General features: G+C 32.6%; 2 protein-coding genes and 1 long non-coding RNA gene across 3 annotated transcripts; 2 read left to right on the plus strand and 1 right to left on the minus strand.

Moving 5' to 3' along the window:
• Nucleotides 1-1,241: 1,241 nt before the first annotated feature.
• On the minus strand, nucleotides 1,242-6,149 carry LOC146916137 (uncharacterized). Its single transcript, XM_085716882.1, has 5 exons — nucleotides 6,012-6,149; nucleotides 4,235-4,342; nucleotides 3,579-4,109; nucleotides 2,327-2,440; nucleotides 1,242-2,205 (listed from the first exon to the last, which is right to left on the minus strand). Exons 1-5 carry the CDS (start codon nucleotides 6,069-6,071, stop codon nucleotides 1,450-1,452), a joined length of 1,569 nt encoding a protein of 522 aa, XP_085573008.1. The 5' UTR covers nucleotides 6,072-6,149; the 3' UTR covers nucleotides 1,242-1,449.
• A 3,543-nt stretch (nucleotides 6,150-9,692) lies between these two features.
• Nucleotides 9,693-10,373, plus strand: LOC146916138 (uncharacterized). The gene is made up of 2 exons (XR_015013739.1): nucleotides 9,693-9,915; nucleotides 10,047-10,373. It is a non-coding gene; the product is annotated as an uncharacterized LOC146916138 (long non-coding RNA).
• Nucleotides 10,374-18,349: 7,976 nt separating this feature from the next.
• Nucleotides 18,350-19,279, plus strand: LOC146916139 (uncharacterized). The gene is made up of 2 exons (XM_085721555.1): nucleotides 18,350-18,433; nucleotides 18,764-19,279. The coding sequence occupies exons 1-2, from the start codon at nucleotides 18,350-18,352 to the stop codon at nucleotides 19,277-19,279; spliced, it is 600 nt and encodes a 199-aa protein (XP_085577681.1).
• Nucleotides 19,280-19,746: the final 467 nt, after the last annotated feature.

Here is a 19,746-nt window from a genome sequence, read left to right on the forward strand (position 1 = left end):
AGCAAATAAAAATTGTCAACCAGTTCTTTACTAACATATATCCATTATTACTTTTTCTAACATAGTTGGAAAAAAAACTTGATATATATATTTTTATAATTAAGAACTGAATTTGGTACCCAGATGTATTCACATACCCTATGCTTCAACCACTTGCGCTAGACTCTGGTCAAAAACTTGGAAAGATAATACGGCAAACAAAAACTTTTTTCCATAAAATTATGAATGTATGGGATAAATAATAATGTGAAGATAAAAAAAAAATAACTTTGGTCCTGATTATTTTGTGAAAACATTTTCTATTTCTAAAATTAGGTCTTGTATGCCTTGTTTGTAATCTTGTTATTTGTATCGACTTTAAGGTTTTTATTCCTTGGCACGCCTTGTGCTAGGAAGACCTTCGTTGTGGTAATATAATTCATTTTTGCTTCTTAAAAAAAAAAAAAAAATTAGGTCTTGTAGTGAACAATTGTATATATTGTTGAATACAATGAAACTATATAGAAAAAAAAAAGTTGGTTCTCATTTTAAAACTGGGCAAAAGTAAACTAATTATGGTCGACTTTTCAAGAAATGCATTATCTCTCTATCTCAATAATTCATCTTAGGAGTCTCACATCTTCTTATTAGCAAGTCGGAATAAATACAAATTTTAAAATATTCAAATACAAAATATTTTCAACAAGTAAACTGGGCCTTATATATTAATATGATGCATCCCTTTCACTTGTTACTCACTTTAAGGAACACAGTTAGAAGAGGCAGGCAAGGCTTGCTTGACAAGAATATTGGTAATAAGTAATGTTTCAAGAATCAAACCGGACGGTTCAAGTTGAACTATGGATCAACATTCTGTACGGTTCGGTTATTTAACCGAGTGAACCATGACTGGGAGGTCTCGCTGATTTGATATTCGATTATCGGCAGTAAGATTCTACATCATGTTTACTTAGTATTCGAAGATAGCAACAAAACTGAAGAAGAGTTGAAGCATGCAACCAAAGCTTGAGTTAGCTTAGGGCGCAAGTTATCTCATTTCATTATGAATTTATTGTGCATTTCAGTTTCATTTACATTTCATTTAGTTTGCTAGAAGTTAGTTATGATGAGGTGTCATTTCTAGCTTCTATATATACCTTAAGCTGTGACAGATTTCATTCAATCAAGAATAATCACTTTTCTCCATTTTCACTTTTCTCTGCTTATGGAATTCTTAGACTTAGATTAGATACTAAGGTAGCTAGCATGAACAATGAAAACTATATACATTAGAACCTGATAGCATATTCTACAATATACAAGACTATATTACATTAATATTACACAACAAAATACCAACAAAAGGAAGCTTGTTAAAGGCTTCATAAGGTAGCTAGTTACCAAAATACCAATAAGTTAGTTCATGACACAACTTGGTAGCTGATTCTCTAACAAACATTGCTTCTTTCTTCACCAAACTGCTGGCTGCAACTGTAACCTCTTGCATAAGTTGACAGTTGATACGGCCATCTTTGAAATATCAAGTTTCTTTTCGGATGGTCCTGCATTCTTATGAGCAATATCGATTAGAGCATTATCAACATGTTTTCCTTCAATAGCAAAACTTTCCGGAGATGAGAACATATTACGTCGGTCAGAATCATCACACGTGGCAATGATTTTCTTACTGTGCTCTTCAGCAGAAGTTTCACAATTCTGGACGGTTTTTAGTTCCGAAGAAATTTGAGTGTCTTTCGATGTTTCAAATGTTTCTCCAGTGAGAGTTTGTACGGCAAATGCGATACATGGATCGGTTAGTATTACTTGAAGGGGAGAGTCACAATCGCATCTGTGATCTAACTTGGCAACAGCGTTATCTCCATTTTCGAGAACTCTCACACAATCTTTCTCAGTAGCATTGTTCTCCATTGTGTTTTCAGCACTTTTGTTATTGAACTTAGCTTCTGAACCATCAAGTGCATTAAACGGTTTCACTTGATCATTTGGCACTTTATTAGTGGATCTATCTGCATTTATGATGGTTTTGTCCTCGCCTGATTGTTTAACCACATCTCCACTCGCTTGAGTTGTTTTAAGTTGATCAGCCTTAAATCCAGCAAGACGCTTTGAACGGCGAGGAATCTGTTCACCGCTTGATATCTTGTCTAGACCTGAGTTCTGACCCGAGCTAACCGATAATGTTGGTTTCGTAGTTACATCTTCCAACTGCGAAGAAATCATAAACAGACATTGTTTTCTTCAATAATCAAATAATTCCCACATAACTTAATAAAATAAATTAGATATTGAACGGAAAAAAATGGCATCAAAGGAAGATTTTGCCGACATTGTTTGAGCTACTCTGCAAGCTGGGTTTGTTCTTAGCCTTGTCGAGATAACGTAATACGCCTACCATGGAATTGAATTTTTTTTCACTTGAAGTTGAAGGGGGAAAGTAGTACTGCAATAAGTATAATAATTGTGCTCAGTCATCTCAGTCACAGAATTTCTAGGACTACTTTTCAAAAAAATTAGATAAAGTCCAAACGGTTTTACCTACATTCAGTGGAAGATAAAAGATGCTCAAATTGAGGTATGTGTATCTTAATTTCGAATATAATAAAACATAGACTGAACATTATGCGTAATCTCACAGTTAGATAAATAAACTTAGAAATGGTGAAGTTCATTCCACTCACAGATAAACTTTTTAACTCATAATGCTGATTGCAGAACCACATTGATATTCTATCTTTCATCAAGTTTTACTAGTATAGAAAGACACGTGTAATATTCTCCACAAACATGTAAAGCATTTTTACATGACGCTAACCTAACAAGTCAGAGAAATGAAGTCCTTAAAGTAAAGATTCCCTTCCCCTTGAAAGCGTGTTTGGTATTCGACATCTGTTGGTGAAACAGACACGACTCCGACAGCCATGATTACATTCAATCACTTTCATTCTACGTGTCAATGTTGTTTCTATTTAAAACGCATCAATGAAAAGCATGAGAATTTTTGGAAACTTAGTCCAGACAGAACATGCAAAGCATTGATCTATGTGTTAAACCTCAAATTCAAACCAAGCTACATACTCATATACCAATAACAAAAACAAAATCTTCCTTCATACTATTTGTTCCAACCTCAGGTCCGTTGCACCGTTTTTTTGAAATATTGAAAGTCCGAGTCATGGTTTAATCCTTAATGGTGTCCCAGGCAGTTGAAGAGATTCGGTATTTATAAACTACTCTTGGCCTCAATTCTCAAATAATGTGAAACTTTTTACTGTAACGAATCACTGTTCGCTACAATACCTAAGCTCCAAAACCGTCCTAAAAATCATCTGAAAACTTTAGCAACACTAAAGGTTGCAAGATGCAACCATATACCAACAACAAAAGACAAAACATGGTACCAACAACCCAACAAGACTATTGCCAAGTTTAAGTAACTAAAAGAAACAAAAATTTCACTCTCTTATAAAACAGAATTAAATAGTGAAACCAAGTCACAAAGATCTCACATTTAAGAATACTGCATCATCCGGAAAAAAAATGTCAAAGTCAAACCTTCAAATACTAGTATATAATATTACCTTGTCTTTGTGACCATTCTTTTTCACTTTTACATTCACTGTCCAACCTGGTGGCAAACTTGCATCGGCATTTATGACAGGTTCTGGCCTATCAAGTGCGTTAAACTGTTTGGCTTGATTGTTTGGCAAGCTATTGGTGGATTTATCAGCAATTTTGACAGTTTCATCCTCACGTGGTTGTTTGACCACATCTCGACGAGCCCGAGTTCTTTTAAGTTCTTGAGGTAGATCAGCCTTTATTCCAGCAAGACGCTTTGAAGCACGGCGCGGAATCTGTTGATCACGCGGAATCTGACCTGAGCTCGCCGATAATGTTGGTTTCATATCAGCCTTTATTCCAGCAAGACGCTTTGAAGCACGGCGTGGAATCTGTTGATCACTCGGAATCTGACCTGAGCTTGCCGATAATATTGGTTTCATATCAGCCTTTATTCCAGCAAGACGCTTTGAAGCACGGCGTGGAATCTGTTGATCACTCGGAATCTGACCTGAGCTTGCCGATAATGTTGGTTTCATAGTTACATCTTCTGACTGCAAAGAAATCATAGACAGACATTGTTTGCTCGAGTAACCAAATATTTCCAACATAACTTAATACAACTAAATAGAAATTGAAGATAAGATAATATCATGAAAAGAAGATTTTACTGACAGACATTGTTTGAGCTACTCTGCAGGCTGGCTTTGTTCTTAGCCTTGTCGAGATAACGAAGTACCCCTACCATGGAATTGAACTTTTGATCACTTGAAGGGGGGAAGTAAAACTGCAAAATCGAGATAAATCATCTTAGGTAAAGAGTTTCAATGATTATGTCTCAAGATAAGATAAAGTCTAGAACGGTTTTAATAACAATTGTTAGCAGATAAAAGATGATAAAGTGGAGGTATATGTATATCCATTTCTAATCAAGTAAAACATAGATATGGATACTATGATCAAACATACATTTAGATAAATGAACTTGGAAATGGCATCGCATCCAATTGGAGAATTTTAAAATGTAAGTGACTGAATATAATGATATGTGCCGGTGCTACATAGGTAACCATGTACTAAAAATTTAAAATCAACTCCCAATATGAAATTTCTAAATTTTTTATGAGGGAAAATAGAGAATATTTGCATATTCGCATCCTTTTGGTGTTTTTGGACATAAAATACTTGATCAATCCCTTAACATATATGATACTCTCAGTTTCATAGTATAACTTACTAGCTTTGACATTCAGCTGCAAAAAATGGGAATTTTAGATTATATCATAACAAACAAAATCACATTAAATGAACCTACCACAAAAAATTTAAACCAGTTAGATGACTTTCTTAATTGATATATTCACTTACACATAAACAGTCAATCTCATAATGCTAATTGCAGAAGCACCATCACATTGACATGTTCTGTCGAGTTTCGTTTTGCCAGTTTCACTAGTATATAAAGACATGCAATATTTTCCGCAAACATTTAAAGCATTATCACATGACATTAACCCGAACTAATAAGATACATGTAAAGATTCCTTTCCTCTTAAGGTACTTATCTATATAGCACTGATACTTCATACTGAAGGTGTGGAACACGACACGAAGGCATATAATCACACAAAAATGAACACCCCAATGACTAGCCCATTTAAGAAGTATCAATGAAGAGCATGAATTTGTTGGAAACATAGTCCAAACATACCATAGAGAACATGCAGAGAATTGAAAGTAACAAACCCCCTTTTTTCTGGAAGCACCAAAATTATTACTTTTATTTGGTAGTTTTTTTAAAAACTATTTTTACATTTTACTTAATAGTTAGTACTATATATAAATATTTCTTTTTAACTCGTTTTGATCAATTTATCAAAAAAATATTTTTAGAGAACCTTGATTATGAATGAACATTGGTTTATTAGAGATGGCGTAGGTCTTTTGTATTTTGTGTAATCCCCTTCCTGGTGGCTTTTATTGTTTTCTCCTTGGTCTTTATGAAAAAAAAAAATGAATATTTTGCAACAGAACAAAAAACGTAAGAAAAAATTCGAATAATTGAAAAGGCATAAGTTCATTGATTCGCTAAAGACACCAAAAATCTTAAGACCGACCATGTTTATAAACTTTTTAGTGTCCCAGAATACTTTTTACTTTACCACTCCTATGCTTTAAGGCACATCCTCAATAATCAAAATAATACGAAAACTTAAGCAACACTAATGGTTGCAACTTACAAATTGCAGCCCAAACACAAGACAAAACATGCCAAAACCCCAACAAGATCGTTGCCATGCCCATATGTAACAAATAACTAAGAGAAACAACATTTTCGATCTTTAACGTTAAACAGAACTAATCGGTGAAGCCAAGTCACAAGATCACACATTTAAGAAAATTGCATGTTCATAAAAAGAATGCAAGATCATTATAATTACTACTATTTTTATTACCTTGTCTTTGTGACCAGTCCAACCTGGTGGCAAACATGCATCAGAATTTGAGTCCTCCATTTCTCCGGCGAGTCTCCAATGACTGGAGAATCAACAACCTCTGCGTGTGTGACACTATGCTTTCACCTAGCTACCAACTTTGGGTGTGTGACAAAAAGTACAATAAATAAAGGATGTATAGTAATAATAAATAAAATAAATAAAAATAACAGAACATTGGATAGTTGCATGAACACATACCACGTGGTGGTGCGAAACAAAGACACTTTGCTTTGAATAAATCACATAAATTATTAATCTTCATAACATGTGTTTGAATCATATTTTATTTTATTTCAAATCACTAATAATCTACGTAAGATCTTATTTGTATAAATAGTTCTCCATTATTGCAAAATTTTGATTATTTATGTATTTTCTTTTCATTCTTAAACCTTAGGATAACACTTTTTTTGGGGAAGCTTAGGATAGCATTGACATTTTTCTCCCAAAGTAAAATATATTTTTTTAACAAGCCAAAATAAGATTATATTAAAAACCAAATAGGAGTACCTCTAGCACAAGGTGTACCAGAGAGGCTACATAAAGTTTACAAAATTATAAACTAAACACAGGCAGCATCAACAAATGCCCAAACAAGTTAATGGGTCTTGCCACCAATGATGGCCAAAAGGAAAGTTAACATACTTTACCTTCAGCCACAAAAAAGAAATCAATTGTACTTTATCTTTTTTTTTTTTGGTACAAAATTTTACTTTATCTAACAATTGCATAATTGACATTTCTTTTAATTTAAACAACCTATTATTTCTTTCTGTCCACTAGACCCACACCCATGCAAACCAAAGTAATTGCAGAAAATTTCGGCGAGCACGAGAACCTCCTGACCAAAGTAATTGCAGAAAATTTCGGCAAACACGAGAACCTCCTGTAGAGTGAGAGAACTGAATAAAATGATACATAATATTATTAGGATCCACCGAATTAAAACCAATTCAAGTCCGCACTTGCATCTATCGGAAACAGAATAATTTGCAATGAAGGAACAAATGCTGAGCTGATTCTATGTGGCCGCAACCACTAACACAAAAATGATCATCTGTTAAAATAGTGCCTCATCGAACTAAGTTATCCTTAGTCGACAACCTATTGCCCAAAAGGCACCAAGCACAAATAGATACCTTCAATGGAACATATTTATACCAAACGCTGCCCAAGACGGTAAACCAAGTGATGATCCTCCTGATGAGTGAGCAACTGATAGACACCATGAACAGTGTAACCTTCGCCTTGATTGGGAAGCCACTTCCATTCTATATAAATTAATCTTGATATAATAACAAGTATTTTTTTTTTTACTTTATTTGACCCACATAAATCAAAATCATTAATTGATGTTGCGATTCTAAATGTTTTGATTAGTTGCGTGTACAAAATTGTTTTGAACTGTCAACCTACCACAATTAAACTCTTTAGTTTGATACATAAAGATATGTGATAAATATTTTTTAATGATACATAAAGATATGTGATAAATATTTTTCATTTTTTATTTAGAGAAAATATTTTTCATTAATTAATATAAAAAAAAATCACAGGACACATATCTTGCATTCATGCGTAGAAAAAAATGTGACAAATATTTTCAATCTATTAGTATTAAAAAAAATTAGTCCTATTCACATACTAGTTTTCTTAAGAAATGTGAAGGAAAAAAAAAAAGGTGGCTACATATAGGGACAGATGAGTATTATGTTTTCTTGAAACTATTAGAAGAATACTATATCTTGATTATTAGAATAGAGTTTTCATAGAAGACACCTTTTATGAAGGTGTCTTTTAGCAAGTTATTCTATGAGCATTTGTTAAAAGACACCAACTAATTTTTATGAAGGTGTCTTTTAGCAAAGTTATAACTAAAAAGTGGAAATCACTCCTTGAAGTGTGGGTTGCTAAAAGACATCTTCATGGGTGGCTTCTAGCAAAACTCATTAGAATAAAACAACTAGGATAATTAAGGTTGGATCCATAATACAAAAAAAAAGAAAAAAAGAAGTACTTCAGGGAGAGCATGTGTGTGCACGTTTGTCCCGTGGAAGATCAAAATGATTAAAGTGTTATGAAAAAAATGAAAAGCTAGGAATGAAGGAGGATATGAGAAGCTGCTAATTGGAATCTCTCTATAGTGCAATACCTTGTTTCAATCTATTCAAACATATTATATTCAAATAAGAGTGTGTTTGGATGAGGAATGTCTTGACGTAATGTAATATTTTGAGGAAATTCAAATACTTTGAGGTGAATTCCTTTGTTTGGATAATAATTTGAAGAATTTTCAAAATAACTTCCTCTCAAAATTCTCTTTTCAAATCAATTAGAAGGTGAGTTGCGGTTGTTATCCTTTCACAATTTTTCCTAATATTGTATTTCTCTTTTTTCTTCTTTTTATTGTTGTTAATTTGTTACATTTTTTAGGTTTATTTTGGTTCTCTAGCTTGCAGTAAATTCTCATGGAGATTCATGATAAACACCAACAAGTAACTTTGTTTGCAATTTCAAATTATAGATTTATTTTCTGTTGTTGGTGATTTTTATGGCATAGTTTTTACAGGTTTCTAACAATTTTTCAAGAGAATGAAAATTTTCCCTATGCGAATGAAAGTTCCAAACTCTCCACCCCTTATTTCATATAAAGGTTATTTGATTTCATATATGTTTTTGGTTATTTCTACTTTTATTATCTTCAAAATATGAAATCATTTATTTTGAACTTAAATAAACGTGATATAAAGATATTGCTTATATTATATAATTGCTACTATGTATCACTCAATTTTAAGAAGCGGTTTCAAATTACAAGAGCCTACTTATATAATTGTTTTTTTTTTTGAAGAAGAAGAGCCTACTTATATAATTATATAATGTTTTCTCATGAGAATGGTCTTTTCTCTTTCTTTCACATAACTTGTTTGTAAATTAGTTCATATCTTTTTTAGCTAAAATTAACTTATTCCTAATATAATTTCTTCATTAAATTAACTTATTCCTAATATAAGTTCTTCATTAATTAAGCCAAACATTGTGTTTATAATACATATTTTATAGGGCTTCGATAAACTTTATGAGCGTTATTATAACTCTGAATTTTGTTATTATTGATGAAAGTAATTTTGTTTAATTAACTCTGAATTTGGATTTTTTTTTTCTTACTCAAAGATTGCAATTTGGATTGAGAAGGATTATTATAGCTTGATGTTGCTTAATTTACAGGTTATACATATTTAGGCTGATTTCAATAGATGAAAACTTGGAATAATCAAACACTCAACATTTAGCTTGATTTTTTTAAAAAAGAAAACACAAGTATCATTGCACCTATCTTTAAAATTTGGCATCTTTACAAGTTATAACTTATAAGCATTTTTATATATTTTAAAGAATTAATATATTTATTAATAACATTTTTGTAGGGAAAATTATTTATTAAATTACTTGATGCACGTTTTTATGTCCTTGTTGCCTGGTCAAAATTTGTTGCTATTTATTTGGTATTAAATAGTCAATCCTAATAACCTGCATTTACGGTTTCAATATACCACTTAAGTAGGAGCTTTCTTTTTCGTGTGTGTGTGTATATAAGATATGGGTTTGAGAGCATAAGGTACTGAGTGTGAGGGAGAACATACACATTGCAATAATAGCTTCTTTCGTCTATAGTTTTGATTTGCCCAGTTGGATTTATTCCCCACGCCGTCCATCCTTTTCGGTTGACGAAGCTGCTATAAAAGTATTTGTTGTCTTTATAGCAGCCCGTCAACTCCAAAAAAGGTTGGATTTCATGGGGAATATACTCAACCGGCCAAGGATTAGTCGGGGAAGAAGTCTGCCTTCAAACAGAAGAAAAGTATACGATGAATTGATTTAATTTGCTATTTTGTTTAATGTTTGATGTTTTCTGAACATGCATCAAGTTTTTGTTTTTCTATATATCTTGAAGAATTAATATTTAATATGTCTATTTGTGTATGTTTTCAGCCGCTTTTCCGCAAAAGTGTCATCTCTGATGAGTTGCAATCTTGTTCTCCAATCGTTCGATCTCTGGCGTTGCAAACTTTAGCAACAACTGGTGAAAATTTCCTCATTAGAGCGTTATTCCTCATTCATTTTCCCAACATCTGCTACCTGCTTGTATAATAGTGTTATGTTCTAGCTTCCTTTTTCTTTTGTATATTTTATATAACTTGTGTATTGCAGTCTTTGTTGAATCTGTATATCGATGTAACCTATTGATGTAACCTTTTGATAAAGAACCTGTCCAACTATTTTACCTCTTAGCATTGAATGATGTTTTAAGGATGGTTCTTATCTTGGTTGTCATATGAAAATAGTTTTATGCACATCCCTATTTCTTGAAGTACCGTTGGAAACTGGAATGCTTTGTTTGGTATCACTTTTATTTCACGAAAACTGATCTTAGTAATAATTTTTGTTATAAGCAGAAAATATAAATCCCAAAGATTAAAGGAATGATGATAATGAGCTACTCTTATGCTATCTTAATCAACTAGGAATGATATACGAAATTAGGAATCTTGTTCTTCCAAATTTTTATTTGAAATTTTGATTTTCTTATTTTATCAAGTATTGAATTTAGAAGAGTTAAATTCAACATGATGTAATTACTATGTCGACGGGTAAATATTCCAAGGCATGTGGGGGGGGGGAACCTAGCTGCAAAGTCTTTGTATACAAGTATATACCTTAACTCCTAAACCCTAAGTCTTCCACTTTAATATTTAATATGTCTATTTGTTTTGGCAGAAATTGGTTCCACAAACTTAGTTTGTGTATTGTTTGCTTTAGATTTTGTGTGAGCCCTTATAGTTTTGTTATTTATAAAAAGGTTTTTTGATAGGTAGAAAAAAGACAAATGTGTGGGTTTATAAAACACTATTAACCTTGATTTTCAAGCAATGTGAGTTTTTTTTCAAATATAATTAATTTCTTCACAAAAAATTGTATTAAATAATTAAACTTGTGCAATGTAGTTAATTCCTTTAAGAAGTGATGTGAATATTGTGTCTCAACCATTAGTATTTGGTTAATCATCTCTCAACACCTTATATATTCTTGAAACAAAACCATATCTATCCAGTCCACATTCACTCAACACATTAAAAGAAACACTTGTCCCTTTCACAAACACAATCATCACAATTATGTTATTATTTCCTTTTAAACCACTCCTTTTCGTTTACCATATCCCTAAAAATGATTACACAAATAAACCTATTAGAGATATATAGTTTAGTTACCACTGATACTAGTCCTATTAGTATATATAGGTGTAACCTCCCCATAAGTGGGTTAACTTTCTCATATTGTGATATTCATTTTCCATCAATACAAAGAACTTTGAGCTATTTCTCTCATTCCTTCCATGGATGCCATGTTTCATAACATGGAATCAGAGCAAGATTGGTATCCACCTTGAAGGATTTTCCGCTGCATTTTCTCGAGAAAATTTAATTTTCTCATTCACCTTTTCTTTCACTGTTATTTTACTCTTTTATTTTCTGGAGAAAATTAAAATTTTCTCACTTTTCCGAAAACGAGAAAATTTTTAGTTCAAGGAGCTTGGGCTTTGATAGCATTGTTGTATCACGAGTGTAGCCCGGAGGACCACCCATTAAGCAAGAGCCACTACCCAAGCAAGTGATAGATGCAATACACCTTTACCAAAAACTCAAGAACCAACAAGAAGACATTTCTACAAAAAAACTAGAGAGATTTGTCTCTCAATAGATTATAAAGTTTTCCATATTGAAGTTATTTCTACATAAAACTAGGGCATCGAGTAAAGCTAAAAGGTCATTCTTTACATTGATATAGAAACAAATTAGGTTGCAAACAAAAGAGAGAAAACAATAAAAATAAAATTATAGTTTTTTGTTTGAAAAGGCAAAATATATTAATACAGAAAGTAACGATAAAAGATCTGAAAAATTACAAGAAATGTGCTACAAAAAGCATCCCACACAGTGAAGCCATAACGAACTAGCAACTCCAACCTCTACAACAACATAATACTATCACTACTAATTAGTAGAAAAAAGATACGCCTATGATGACACTCTCGACCATACACCTATAACTTGAAACATGGTAATAAATATACCATAGTGTCATAGTATGCAATTTGCGTTGGTATGTGGTACGCGTTCATAGTTGATAGACTTTTAGCAAGTGTACTAAAAATGCATCGACGTAATAAAATAAGTTCGTATCCACGAGGACTGTGTTAATCTCAACTTAGCAATAAAGTAAATATTTAAGATGTATAAATTATTTTGTTTAGATTTGATTTGATTGCATAAAATTAAATAACATAAAATAAAGATTCGGTTAGAAAATAAGAGAGAGATGAGATCAGGTCATTCGAATCATCTATGTTCCCCTAATTGGTATACTGCACCTATTCTTATGAATGATTTTCTAGTTCCACGATAGTTAACAAAATAGTCCTAATCAATCCCTTGAGTTAGGACCCTCTTCTCAAACTACAACCCCTAATTCCTTAGGTGGTCTAATAATCTTTGAAGGTTTAAGCACGTTAACCTAATATCACTAACAAACGATTATCCATTCCTAGACTAACCCTGTTTATTAGAACAATTCAATTAGGTCTAAGTAGAAAGCTATGGTCAGTAGTCATTTATTCTCACTAAATCATGTTTATATTTGATTAGGATATAAAAAGCATTAAGAACAATTGAATTGAATAAAAACTAGATTGTCATTCACAATAAATAGAGTTTCACAGCAACATGGATCAATTAGGGTTACAAAGAATCATCTCAGACGTAATCTCTTAAGAGATTTAGCTACTCATAATTGAGTTTACAAATAGCATAATTAATAGTGGAATCAAAACATACTTGAATTGATAGAAGGTTGAAGAAATCACCCTCCTAGCCGTCTTTAGGTCTCAAAATCGCATTTTGCTCTCTCCAATTCTTAACGCTTAATTCTGAAACTGACTTCAGCGTAAATAGGAAATATTTTCTGCACCAAAAATCGTGTCACGCCTATAAAAATCGTGTCACGATTCCAGCAAAATCGTGTCACGATTTCAGTGGCAGAACCAAACCTACATTCTGAACCAAAAATCGTGTCACGCCTTTGAAAATCGTGACACGATTGCCTATTTTCAGCACTTCCAGAATTTCTGCTTTTCACACCCCCAGGCTGTCTAATATTGCTACAGACTCAATAAAAACATCAACACAACTGTTTCTTCAAAATCTTCTATTTTTCTTGCTTTCCTTGTAGTTTAAGCTTGCTTGTGAACTCAAAACATCATGAAAATGACACTAAAAATAACGTAATGACTACTGTCATCACAACCCCAAACTTGAACCATTCCTTGTCCTAAAGGAATTTACTTGCAAAGTTGACAATTGACAGTAAAATAACAATTACCTGATCAAGCAATAGTACCCAAAAGTTCAACTCCCGACTAGCTAAAGATGAGCTAGTTTGACTTGTTTGCATCCACCAATTCACAACTCCACGCAACAAATTGAATAGGGTTCACACACAGTCGACATGCAAATCTACATATTACCATACGCTTGAAAAGTTTCTAAACGTCAATCAAAATCAATGTTAATGCACACTTTGAGGTCTTAAAGGGTTATAACGGGGCTTAGGTGAAGGTGGGATAATATTTGGATAAGTAGGCTACACAAAATATTGAGTTAGGCACTCCTACGAAAATTAAAGCACAAATTCAATCCATCATTCACCTTTGGAACAACAATTCTTGTAAAGGTACTAGAGAACACTTGTAACTGTTGGGACAATCGAGTTTATAGTTACTTGGATTTTCAATGTTTTGTCCCCTTTTCATTCTATTTTCTCTTCCTCTTTTTTTTTTTTTGATACACCATTTTTGTGTGTATTTTTCATAAAGTTCTTTCTTTGTTCTCTAGTACCCCCACCCCAAACTTAGTTAGTTGCAAATTCCAATGGCAACCCCAAACTTATTATTTAGCAACATTCTACAATGCCTAACTCAGAAATACAATTTGGGATAAATCCTAAAAGTCTCTAAGCTTGTAATGTAGTTTGTCACCGAACAAAAAGATCTAAACCTACCGGCTCAAGTTGGCTAAGAAAAGGATAAAATAACAATTAATATCAGGGTAGGCTTCAAAAAGGCTCACAGGACCAAGCACTTTTGCCTCAGTGTGCTAATGACAAAGATCAATCGACAGTAGAGGAACAATGCAAGTTCTAGAAATGTAAAAGCATGGACACTCTATATAAGTAAATTGGAAAAATAAAATTTGGCCATGAACCTTACAATGTTTAGATTTCTGGGAGTTGTGACTACCTATCTTTAACTGCCGTACACTTCGCCTTTGAAATCAAGTCACTCCTCCTTTTGAAATTTTGGAATACCACTTGAACAAACAATTGTTACTAAACTGGAAAAAGTCAACTAACAAGCAAATTCATCAATAATAAACAAGTTCAGATTCAATCACATAACAAAGGGTACAACTAAGTTATTCAAACACATTGACAATTGTCTGACTCAACAATATAAATAAAATACTGAAAATAAAAACATAATAATAAAAAGGATGGGTTGCCTCCCACCAAGCGCTTTCTTTTAAGTCATTGAGCTTGACGCCTCAACCACTGTTAGGGTGGCAAATATGACAGAAAGAATATATCACCCTTCTTCTTCCTCTTGTTAGGCAGGAATTCCATGAACTTGGCATAACGAATCAGATACTCCCATGCACTCACTCTTAAGCCTTTAGAATTTGAACTCTCCCACCTTAGAGAAGGATATGCATCCATCTGCACACGAGTGATTTCCTTAATCCCCATTGGTTCAGACTTTGGGAAAATATCGACACTCTTCACTTTGGGATTTTCTTCCACCACAACCTTGTGACATTCAGTCTCCATCTGAACCATCTTCCTCTGAGACTTATGTGCTTTCTCAACAAGATCACCACACTGAACATCAAACTTCTCAAATGAAACTTGATTTGACACCAAGAAATCATCTAAAATATTCTGAAGTTGAGTATTGTAATCGATGTTGATCACCTCTTTCTTCCCTTCACAATCACTACTTGATTGATTTGCCTCACAATGACCACAACTCTCATTTAGTATCGAGATTTTACTGTCCAAACATTTTATCTTCAAAGATAGCATATATTTTTCATACTGCAAGGACCAAATCTCTTCTGTGTCATAGAGGCGTAACCTGTCTATCATAGCTGTAAAACTTGGATAAACTTTTTAGTAGCACAGTACAATGAGAAGAAAATGAAGAGCATAAATCATAATATTTTTTTCAATTTTTTTTATATATAAACAAAAATATAAATGACAGAAATCCTAAATAAAAACAAAATTGCCAAGTTGAAATGATTTAACAGTCTCCGGCAACGGCGCCAAAAACTTGATAGACTTTTAGCAAGTGTACTAAAAATGCATCGAAGTAATAAAATAAGTTCGTATTCATGAGGACTGTGTTAATCTCAACTTAGCAATAAAGTAAATATTTAGGATGTATAAATTATTTTGTTTAGATTTGATTTGATTGCATAAAATTAAATAACATAAAATAAAGATTCAATTAGAAAATAAGAGAGAGATGAGATCAGGTCATTCGAATCATCTATGTTCCCCTAATTGGTATATTGCACTGATTCTTATGAATGATTTTCTAGTTCCACGATAGTTAACAAAATAGTCCTAATCAATCCCTTGAGTTAGGACCCTCTTCTCAAACTACAACCCCTAATTTCTTAGGTGGTCTAATAATCTTTGAAGGTTTAAGCACGTTAACCTAATATCACTAACAAATGATTCTCCATTCCTAGACTAACCCTGTTTGTTAGAACAATTCAATTAGGTCTAAGTAGAAAGCTATGGTCAGTAGTCATTCATTCCCACTAAATCATGTTTATATTTGATCAGGATATAAAAAGCTTTAAGAACAATTGAATTGAATAAAAACTAGATTGTTTTTCACAACTAGTCGAGATACCCGTGCTACAGCACGGGTAGCGCGGCGTTGCCGCGCTGTATGGCCGTGGCTTCGCCGTGTGTCGCGTCTCGGTTGCGCTTGACATAATATTTTTTTTAGGTCCATGGTGAAAATATGTAAAGTATTTAAGACATAATAATGTATATATTGATCGGTAGTAATGAAAAATTATAAAATAATTAAATTTTAATATGAACAAATATATATTAAATTTTAGTATTGACGATATTAAAAAAGCTAATAAATAAAAATAATCATAGTTTTCATTTACTAATATGTTTTCGTGTGAAAAATACTAATAATCTTCCCGTGAAAAATCATAATTAATGTATTATATAATATTGTTATCGTAAAATATATTTCATAAATAAACATATGTTAACATATTTCCTTAAAAAAAATACAGTGAGATATATTTTTGTTAATATATAGTCCATACACTCATGTATATTTTATCAATATATATAGTTCTCATTAGATTACGGAAATAAGAATATATTAATATATAGTCCATACACCCACATATACTTTATTAATATATTAATAAAACTTAGGCAGTCGCGGTATTTAAATAGAGATATTAAAAAATACTAATTTTTTTTGAAAGATTAAAAAATACTAATTAAAACTGATCCCTCGCTATAGTTACTAAAATGGGGTCCGTGTTACAATAGTACACTCCAACGGATTTTTTATTGATACATTTATAAAAAAAACAACGGAAAAAATTGAAGTATGATTAATCATAGTATATTATAATTTTTTTGTTTGTTTTAGTATTGACGATATTAAAAAAAATGAAAATAGATTTCACAAATAAACATATACTAACATATTCCCGTATACCGTATAAAAACATGTAGTGAGATATATTTTTATTAATAATTAGTCCATACACTCATATATATATTTATCAATATATAGTTCCCATTAGATTTCAGAAATAAAAATATACTAATATATTCCCGTAAAACAAACATACGCTCACATATATATTTTTATTAATATATAGTTCATACACCCACATATATTTTTTGAATATATTAATAAAACTTAGGCAGTCGTGGTGTTTAAATAGAGATATTAAAAAAATACTAATTAAAACCGATCACTCGTTGTAGTTACTAAAATGGGTCTCGTGTTACAATTGTACACTCCAATGATTTTTTTAGTGATACCTTTTCAAAAAAAAAAACAACGGAAAAAATTGAAGTATGATTAATCTTAGTATATTGTTCTTGTTTTAGTATTGATGATATTAAAAAAGCTAATAAATGAAAATACATTTCATAAATAAATATATACTAACATATTCCCGTAAAAAAACATATAGTGAGATATATTTTTGTTAATATATAGTTCATATACTCATTTGTATTTTATCAATATATAGTTCCCATTAAATTTCAGAAATAAGAATATATTAATATATTCGCATAAAACAAACATATACTCATATATATTTTTATTAATATATAGTCCATACATCCACATATATTTTATTAATATATTAATAAAAATTAGACAATCACGCTGTTTAATTAGAGATATTAAAAAAAAAAATTGGGATAGTACTCTGCTAGGTATCGACTTTGCTACTTTCCCAACCGCCCATCATCATCTAATTGCAGTTTCTTGTGCGATTGCATATATTAATATGTAACCCCTTCTCGTTAGCTTTAATGTATGCCAGGTTATTACACTATTTCACCTAAAATAGTTTCTATTGGTTCCCATAATTAATCCATAGACCAAATTCCAATTGATTGTTTTCCTTTGTCCATCGATTGTCTTTTTCTTTTTATGCTTGTCCGTGTTATCACCAATTGCCTTTTCTGCCATGAATACATGAAACCTTGAGCAATTTTTCTTTTGTTGCAACATGATTGAAATTGTTCTTGGTAGCTTTTCTATTTGGTAATCCAATTGAGTGTGTTTCTTGTTGTTCCGTCCTCAATTGCTATCACTATAAACCATAGCATTAGTATTCGATTTTTTCTCTCTTTGAAAAGTGTTTCTCTCTCCCGATGATGTTATTGTAAGGATAATACTTTGCTTTTATTAAACACGGTTTTTCTCTCCTCATTGTGAGAGTTTTGGTATTTCTCTCCCGTTGTGAGAGTTTTGGTTTTTCTCTCCTCGTTGTGAGAGTTTTGGTTTGGGTTTTTCTCTCCTCGTTGTGAGAGTTTTGGTTTTTCTCTCCCTATTGTGAGAGGACGCTGTTGTGATTACATTACATTACAATATATGTTTTATCATGGATTTTGAAGATCTTACTATTTTGAGCTGGAACATTAGAGGTGCTCTTAGTCTTGAGGGTCGCCGACACGCTAAGGAATTGGTAAGGAAACATCACCCTTTCTTTATTTTTCTCATGGAAACTCATTGTCCTTTCTCAAAAGCATCAATATTTTGGAATCGTTTGGGTTATGAGATATGTGCTCTCTTCGAAGCGTCCGGTCATTCGGGAGGTATTTGGGTGCTAAAAAGTAAAGGTTGCGATTATGATATTACTGTGATAGATGTCTACTTTCAAGCGGTCATCATTTGCATCAAAAAGGATGATTGTATGTGGTTTTGCTCTGCTATCTATGGTAGCCTTCAATTAGTCAATCGTGAAAAATTATGGAGTTATCTTATTTCTATTCGCGAAGATATTTTGAGTCCTTAGGTTTTGATAGGAGATTTCAACGAAGTCCTCCATCCCTCTGAGATAAAGGGGGGCATCTTTACAGCTAGACAAGCTGAGAAATTATCGAATATGATGGAGCAATGTAATCTTATTGACCTTGGAGCTACGGGTAGTACTTATACTTGGACTCGTAAGGAACGAGGGATTCTGAAGGTTGCCAAAAGGTTGGACAGGGCCCTTGGTGATTGTGCGTGGCATACTACTTTTCCAGAAGCTTATGTAGAGAACTTGACATGGAATTATTCCGACCATCGCCCTATCCTCTTAAGGGGTGTTGGTTTTGTTCCAGCTAAACGTGTGCGACCTTTTCGCTTTCAAGCTGCTTGGCTAACACATAAAGATTTTCCAGAGGTAGTCTATAAAGCTTGGGATAAAGGTGAACATATTGTACCCGCGAGTCTTAAGCATGTTCGGTTAGATGCGACTACATTCAACAAAGAGGTGTTTGGTGACATTCATAAAAGGAAGAGTACTCTTGCAGAGAAATTAAAGTAGGTGCAACGCAAGTTAGAAACAGTTGATTCAACCCACCTCACCATGACTGAGGCATCACTCCAAAAAGAATATAATGATGTTTTAAGACAAGAAGAGATCCTTTGGTACCAAAAGTCGAGGGAGAATTGGGTGAAACTGGGAGAGCGTAACACAAGTTTTTTCCACACTCAGACACTAGTGAGGAGAAAACGAAATAAGATCCAAGGTCTCTTTCTTGAAAATGGTCAATGGAGTACCGATGATGTTATCCTCCAAGCAGAGGCCATAAATTACTTTAAAGAATTATTTGAGGTAGACCACGCCACTACTCCAAATAATCTATTGGTTAATGATATGCCTTGTTTAAGTGAACAATGCAGAGATTCTCTTACAAAACCGGTCCTTAAGGAAGAGGTGAGGAGCGCCGTGTTTAGTATGAAGTCATATAAAGCTCCTGGCCCTGATGGCTTTCAACCCATATTTTTTAA

Source organism: Medicago sativa, chromosome 6 (assembly GCF_051527215.1).
Source record: "Medicago sativa cultivar Bolivia chromosome 6, Bolivia_mono, whole genome shotgun sequence".
NCBI lineage: Eukaryota > Viridiplantae > Streptophyta > Magnoliopsida > Fabales > Fabaceae > Medicago > Medicago sativa.

Excerpts from the sequence above, each read along its gene's own strand:
- LOC146916139 (XM_085721555.1), top strand. The coding sequence starts at position 18,350 with ATGGATTTTGAAGATCTTACTATTTTGAGCTGGAACATTAGAGGTGCT. Across the intron at positions 18,434-18,763 it reads GCCGACACGCTAAGGAATTG|GTTTTGATAGGAGATTTCAA; the intron begins GTAAGGAAACAT and ends TTGAGTCCTTAG.
- LOC146916137 (XM_085716882.1), bottom strand. The coding sequence starts at position 6,071 with ATGGAGGACTCAAATTCTGATGCATGTTTGCCACCAGGTTGGACTGGT. Across the intron at positions 4,110-4,234 it reads TGCAGAGTAGCTCAAACAAT|TCAGAAGATGTAACTATGAA; the intron begins GTCTGTCAGTAA and ends ATTTCTTTGCAG. Across the intron at positions 2,441-3,578 it reads AGAATGGTCACAAAGACAAG|TACTACTTTCCCCCTTCAAC; the intron begins GTAATATTATAT and ends TACTTATTGCAG.